General features: G+C 44.9%; 1 protein-coding gene across 4 annotated transcripts in view; it reads right to left on the minus strand.

Annotated features, from left to right (window-relative positions):
• ubtfl (upstream binding transcription factor, like) overlaps positions 1–3,785 on the minus strand; it is a 14,972-nt gene extending 11,187 nt beyond the window's left edge. Inside the window, exons 1-3 of one of the 4 annotated variants that reach the window (XM_046051187.1) lie at positions 3,108–3,781; positions 1,843–1,973; positions 798–896 (exon numbers count right to left, since the gene is read on the minus strand). In XM_046051187.1, the coding sequence (XP_045907143.1) occupies positions 798–855 (58 nt within the window). In that variant the 5' untranslated portion in view covers positions 856–896; positions 1,843–1,973; positions 3,108–3,781. Of the gene's footprint in view, positions 1–797; positions 897–1,842; positions 1,974–3,107 lie in introns of all 4 variants that reach the window. The other 3 variants (XM_046051189.1, XM_046051190.1, XM_046051186.1) reach the window with 3 other exon arrangements.
• Between the last annotated feature and the right edge of the window lie 3,706 nt (positions 3,786–7,491).

Consider the following 7,491-nt stretch of genomic DNA (forward strand, 5'->3'; position numbering starts at 1 on the left):
CGTCCTCTCTAGCGGCCAGCAGGGGGCGACTTAAACCTGCGTCCTCTCTAGCGGCCAGCAGGGGGCGACTTAAACCTGCGTCCTCTCCAGCGGCCAGCAGGGGGCGACTTAAACCTGCGTCCTCTCTAGCGGCCAGCAGGGGGCGACTTAAACCTGCGTCCTCTCTAGTGGCCAGCAGGGGGCGACTCCAGCGGCTGCAGTCTCTGAGAAAATGTTCCTACTTGTCAGCTGATTTATTCCCTCAGTAAACACTTTCCTGATGAGTTTCTGGTCTCAATCGCTAGTTTCAAGTCTTCTTCAACACAGCATGATGTTCATTTAGTAAATTATGGTCCCATTTAGAGGAACGGAGACCAGGAAGCAGGGGAGGCTTTAGGGCGGGGCTACAAGCTGATTGGCGACCTGTCAATCAGGACAGAGGCGACTCGTATCCGCTGCTCTGTATAAATTTATCCAGCGCTGCTGAAAAAGCTCATCAGGAGTCGGCTGCTCATTTTTCAGTAAGTACGTTTTGTTTTAAGCCTGTTTGTCGCTAGCTAAAAGTAGCATCTCAGCTAATATCACAGTTAATGTGAATTACAGATGCGTCTCGCTCACATGCAGCACGACAAGCAGCTGCTGAACGGAAACGATTGGTTGGTTTGTCGTGGGTCAGCAGTGTCACGCAATCTCAGTAACACCCAGATCCACAAACCAGAGATTTCACCACGCTCTTTTGGTGATTGTAAACTTTAAGACGGACTCACAGGTGAGATGTGACGGCAGGTGTTGATGATGTCACAGCAGGCTGGTGTTACCTGGTTCACTTTTGATCCTGGCGCTCTGAGCTCTGGAGACGCTGCTGCTGCCGTTCATCCTGCAGCGACTGGCGGAGAAGACTCCGCCCCCTCCTTCTTCTACACACACAAAAAACAACTTTATTTATAACGCAGACAACAAACAACACCTAGTGTCCACTTTATTAGGGACACCTGTACTGCTGTGGGGACGCTGGGGACGTGTACCCACCACTTTTTTAATGTTCTGAAACAGTTTGCAGTTAAATAACAAATGAAAATGCTTTTAGAAAGATTCATATGCACATTTAGAAAACAGGCAGTGCAATTAAAGTATAGCAGAAACTAATGTGCATCGTCCAGAAGAAGGAACTTCAGCTAAAAACACAAGCTGCTGATTAAAAAATGACCCAAAAATGTGCAGCAGCAGTGAGTAAGTTTAACAACGTCCGTCCTCTCCCTGTGAACCTGACAGAAGAGGAGGAGAGACTGATCCAGGTCCCAGCAGGGACCATGTTACAGGAGAAAAGATCTGAGAGCTGCACTGACTTAAGTTCTATTATATATTTTGAAATGTCACCTGCTGCCTGAATTTTGTGTTTCCTTTTATATAAATAAAAACATTTCCACCATAAATTGGTGCAGAAACTGTTTAATGATCAGACTTTCCTGGGGAGGCCCCGCAGAGCGTTCCCCGCTCATATATCTCAGCATTGAGGAAATCTTTGAAACACTGTTGAAGCATCTTTTCTTCTCGTTGTGGTGAACCTAAAATAGCCTCTTGTGATGTCTTGCGAGACAATTGTCTCTTCATAACCCTAATTGGAGCCACTATGTCATCACAAGTGTTGGGTCCAGCTGTTCCGACCTTCGTAGTCAGTATTTTATACTTCTACACAAAATATGTCCAAATAATAAAAGAAATTACAGATTAAACTGCCCAGCAGGATATAAAGTGATCAATATAAGACAACATGAACCCATCAATAATTATTACTCAGATATAGATTATTCTGCAGAAGAATATTTTGATGTTTGTACTTTTACTTCAGTATAATATTACTTCCTCTGATCACTTCTCTCAGCGGCTGATCCGCCAGGTCCTGCCCGCACACAGCGCTCTGGTCCCGGCCTGTCCTGACCGACCGGCCACCCTCTCCCCGGCTCTGGTGCCCGCGGCCCGCTGACAAGGTCAAACTGTGGGCAAAGACTAGGCGTTTAATTTCTGCACTTGCGGAGAACATCCCAGATATTTTAGCTTCTGACCGGAGACCCAGCTACCGGCCGAACTATGTTCTGCTGTGACCCCGCCACGGGTCAGTCGGAGGGCAGGCTGGACTCGGCTCGAGTGTTTCACCGGACTCCGTTCAAAAATGGGTCACTTTAAGTCAGAAGTGCGGACATGTAAACATGAAGCTCATAGACGAGCCTTTACTTTGTCTTTACGAGCAACTCTTTAACTCGGCACAAATCCAAACCATCACGCAGTTCATATTTTAGTTTTAAAATATAAGATTTAATAATAATAATAATAATAATTTAATAACTGTCTCTGTGTGTGAACACGCTTCCCCCGAACTATCGCACGGAGGGCGGCAGAGAGCAGCCGCCTCTGTGGGAGTGAAGTTTGGTGAAACCAGGTGCTGCTTGGTGACTGTTCACCTGCCGAATTCACCAAAACAGTCGCCGGTTCGAGAGAATATTGATTTCTGTTCTGTGTGACAAACGTCTGTCGCTGTGTTTATTAGATTTATGATTTCTAAATGGAGTTTGGTACTGAGGTGTGCGCGAACAGCAGTCACGTTATCGAGGTCGCAATTAACTGAGCGGGCCGTCAGGCTCCAGCTGCCCCGGTAATGGCGTCCGTCCTCCGGCAGGAGTCACCACGTAGCTTCCGCTGGCACGCAGAGAGCTACCCGAGCCACAAGCTAACGCTAACCTTTTTTGGTTAAATGTGTTAAATGCGAGTTAGACGCAGAAAATACAAACACTAAACACATCTAAAATACTTTAAACACAAACCAACCACTCAATTTGACACGTGTAGCAGATAATCGCATCATTTAGCAAAACTGCTTAAATGAGAAAATTCGTCGACATCTGTGTGTTTGGTTGTAAAAAATATAATTTTAAAAAGGCGACATGTTCGTCTGGTGCGAATCCTCTAACTGCCAAACTGCTGTATTTCATGATTTGGGTGCTGAGCGGGCTGCATGAGTCGCTGCTGCCCAGAAGCCTTCACTGCGAAGCCGCCATGAATGTTCTGGTGACTCGGTGACAAACGACCAGAAAACCCCAGAAATATCTTTAAAATCACGACTAACTACTTACCTTCGGATTCAGACAGAAACCCGGGTTATTACTGCACACCACTGTGGTCTTTTGGATTATTTCGGGACTTTCAAAGTGTGTTTTTTTCAGCCTTAAACCCCGGGGAGTCAGGTCGAAACGAATCCGGCAAAAGGAGCGTCTAGTCCGGTATGAAACTCCGCCCAGCGCCGCAGGGGGAGGAACTCCGGGGGAAAACATGAGGACAAAGGCGGAGGATGAAACCAGAGACCGCGGCTACAGCACCAGCCAAACCCGCTTAGGTCTGCTGTACATGAAGGACCGCCGTTTTTATTTCATGTATTTTACACACGCGTTCAGTCAGTGTGTTGAACCTCTGCCCTCCTGACTTTAACCTGGTCCGGGTCCAGATGCTGAACCTGCGGGAGACTGAGGACTGGGGGCCGGGGACCCGACGGCCAGGCGCCGACAGAGGTGGGGAAGGTGAGCGGCTGCCCGGCTGCTCCAGGCCCAGAGAGGAAGAACCAAAGTGTGCAGAAAGAGATCAGGTCTGCCGGCTGCTCAGACCTCCTCCCCGGCCTGTCGCGGTGCTGCGGCTCGGCATCCTGCAGGACGGCAGCCCGCATCCACATGGCACCCTGCCCGCTGAGGACACGCCGTCTCCCGGGTCTGATCTCCCGACCACCGGTCCCCTCTCACAGAGACCGGCTCACTGTTCACTGTTCAATACAATGTTGGATACACCTGGTCTCCTCCGGGGCCCCTGCACAGGTGTGTGTGAGTGAGGGGGAGGGGAGGGGGTGTACCTGTTAAATAAAGAGCAGTTTTATAAATAAAATAATATTTCTGCAGAACTACAGACTTTTTGTTTCTTGATGAACTTAAAAACCCAGTCTGCGCGTGTGATGGGGCAGTTTTACCTGTCCGCCTCTGTGCCGCCACCTGCTGGTCGGGATGATCAATGCATTAAACTGATGACGAGTTTACGTGTTCTTAAGGTTCAGGGGTTCATATTATTCAGATATTTAACAGGTCTGGACAAAATAATGGAAACGTTCTCTAGTTTATTATCCAATAAAACACCTTAATATGTTAAAATCCCGTAATTAGTTAATTACCTAGAATTCCATTAAAATAGCTTAATGTCAGTAATATTGGTATTTTAAAGAAATTATTGGATTATATTAAGATTATTCAATATTAAGAATAATCAAAATATTGACTTAAGTAAAATATTTGATATTATCATAATTTTAATTTACAAATAAAATCAACCAAACTGACATGACAATGTCTTAAAGTACACTGATTTTAAATATTGTGCCCTCATATTTAGTGTCAGTTGGAACATTTCAGGACACTTCTGACTAAAGGATCCCTAAATGCATCTTTGACCTTAAACATGTATAAAATATGAGCCTTGCACTGACTGGATGGAGACAGAAGAGACACCAAACTGAGTTTCTCCTCAGATGTTTATTGTTGAGGTTTCCTTCTGGTTTCCTTCTGGTTGTGCAGGTCCAGCTGAGGCTCAGCAGCAAACTTCAGGGACCGAATGATGAATCGTCATCAGGTCATATTTCACAATAAAACTACATAAAACATAAACAAGGACCTTCAGTCTACAGAAAAACGTTTTCCCCTTTAATAACAGTTTTAGTCCGTTGAATAAATACACATTAAACTTCAGATTGCACATTTCACCATCCAGGATTCAGATCAATCTGATGACGCCAAACCCAGATCAACACCACAGGAACCCACAGCGTTCACCGAAGGAAAGGAGACGGGATCACATCATTACAACATTCATCTCATAAAGAACAATTTTAGATTTAGGATAAAAGAATCTCAACACCGTAATCAGTATGCTAATTAGCAGATCTTAAGTCACCCGCGACTGCGTCTTCAGTGAATCAGCTTTATCTTTAAACTTTAAGAAACAGTCAGACATTTGGTGAAATCCTTCTGTTAGCCATGAGCTCTACAAGCTAGGCTAGCTGTTCTAGTGCTAAGTTAAAGGCTAACGACGTCCTGGACCCATCTCTGGACTTTCACAGAGATGAAACTGATCCGTCTGAATGATCAGACTCTGGAGAACAAAAGCATCCAAATGTCAGACTGTTCCTTTAAAATACAAACTCACATCAGAAACAGAGAATTTACTGTTTGTAGGTAGATTTCATATTAAAACTTCAGGTTCTGTTACACTACGTCAGCTGTCAGGGCGTTTTACTGTTTTCAGAATTAATTCACTTTCAAAAACAATGTTGAAACAACTTTATAGTAAAGACAGTTTGGTGTTGCGCTCATTCGCTTGGTTGCATTTAAGCTAACTAGCACACAGAGAGCCTTTAGCTAACACGGTGGTTAGCCGCCATGCTAGCCAGAATGAGTCAGCAAGAACTGTTTGTTTAGAGATGAAATCTAAAGGTGCGTCTCAGTAACAGTTTAACAAACCATCATAACATCTACAGTTAATGTTTAGCTGGAACTGAAACGGGGCTAACTGGATAAAACACATTAAATGCTTCTGGACTTGTGTTTGAAAAACTGTCACAACAACATAAAAACCTTCAAATGAATCGCTGCTAGCTAGCCAGCTTGGTCACTGCCAGTTGGTTAACCAGCTATTGTGGCTTGCTAGCGACAGTTTCAGCCATGACACAGCATGTCAGGAGTTAGCGCTCCAGCTACAGTAGCTCACCAACTAGCCTCACAATAACTCACTATGATAACCACCTGTTTCACAAACACGTGTGAAGGTACAAAGCTCCAAAAGGTTTCTTGTGAGATCATAACTTGATAACTTTGCTGAGTCACTTTCTTTGTGACTGAACAGTCCTGTAATCTAAAATGCTACGCTAAATGGCTAATGTATTTAACCCTGCAGGAAAGCCTTTATTTTCAGACAGCAGCAGCATGTTAGCCTTCATAACGCTAGTTTCTTCCCATTTACTGTTTGAGCTTCATGCTAACGTTAGCAAACTGTGGCTCTTCAGATGTGAACATGAAATATCCTTCTGTGTTTGTTTGACGGTCACGTTGCTTCTTATTGATTATTGAGTCATATATAATACTGAATAAACGACTGGCTGGTTAATGGGGATACAGGGCGCTACATGCATGCTGGACAGGGATTTCCTAAAAAAGATGTCTACACACCGACGCCTCAGTTTGGTGAGCTGCATCTCACTCAAAGTCAACATGTAAATCAGACAAGAGGCTAGCAGTTTCCTCCTGCGTCCAGTTGTTGTGCTAAGCTAGGCTAAAGAGGTTAGAGATGACACAGAATAAGATGAATGATGTGTTGGATACTCCAGATCTGTGAGGACCTTCCTCTGACTCTCTGGTCTTGAATCAGGCTGAAGCTGAGCGAGCTAAACCAGACAGATATTCAGGCCTCCTGGAAACATCATGTCATCACAGACTCAGTATCACTGATCAACATAAACATCTGTACAACAAACACTCCCTGATTTCATTACAACGCCACGAATCACAAAATGGCCACCGCTTACTGATGATGCTTTAAGACACTTTTCACAATCACTTTAAAACAACAGTCTCTTAAAACGTCATGAATCTTTAAAGGTTCTGTATATGAGATCATGAACACAGCGTGGCATCCTGAGCAGAGAGCGACGTCCCTCTGTGAGTCCCTGTGAAGCTGCGATACAAAATCCGTTTCTTTTCTCCTCTAACTCGGTGAATTAAATATTTATTTCCAGTAAACCAGTGTTGGTGACTGTTGGAACAGTGCGAAGACTAACAAAGACATTTTTGGTGAGTTTTATTTTGTTCCTGTCTAGTTTGAATTAAGTGTGTTTAACGACGATCTACAAGGTAAAACTATTGTTTTTTTTAATGGAGTTAGCGTGATATAACGTCTGTTTCACAACTTACTGTTTAACAAAAAGGTCTGTCTCTATAACGATCTACAGTGTTGTCATGATGCACTTTTAGGGGACGTATGATGTTTTGACGGACGCATTAAATTGTCCCCAAGGATTACGTTACGGGCTTTTCTGTGTGGAGTTTGCATGTTCTCCCTGTGTCTGTGTGGGTTCTCCTCATGTCTTTGTGGGTTCTCCCTGTGTCTGTGAGGGTTCTCCCTGTGTCTGTGTGGGTTCTCCCCGTGTCTGTGTGGGTTCTCCTCATGTCTTTGTGGGTTCTCCCTCTGTCTGTGTGGGTTCTCCTCATGTCTTTGTGGGTTCTCCCTCTGTCTGTGTGGTTCTCCCTGTGTCTGCGTGGTTCTCCCTGTGTCTGCGTGGTTCTCCCTGTGTCTGTGTGGGTTCTCCCTGTGTCTGTGTGGTTCTCCCTGTGTCTGCATGGTTCTCCCTGTGTCTGTGTGGGTTCTCCCTGTGTCTGTGTGGTTCTCCCTGTGTCTGCATGGTTCTCCCTGTGTCTGCGTGGTTCTCCCTGT

This window comes from Micropterus dolomieu, linkage group LG06, assembly GCF_021292245.1.
Source record: "Micropterus dolomieu isolate WLL.071019.BEF.003 ecotype Adirondacks linkage group LG06, ASM2129224v1, whole genome shotgun sequence".
NCBI lineage: Eukaryota > Metazoa > Chordata > Actinopteri > Centrarchiformes > Centrarchidae > Micropterus > Micropterus dolomieu.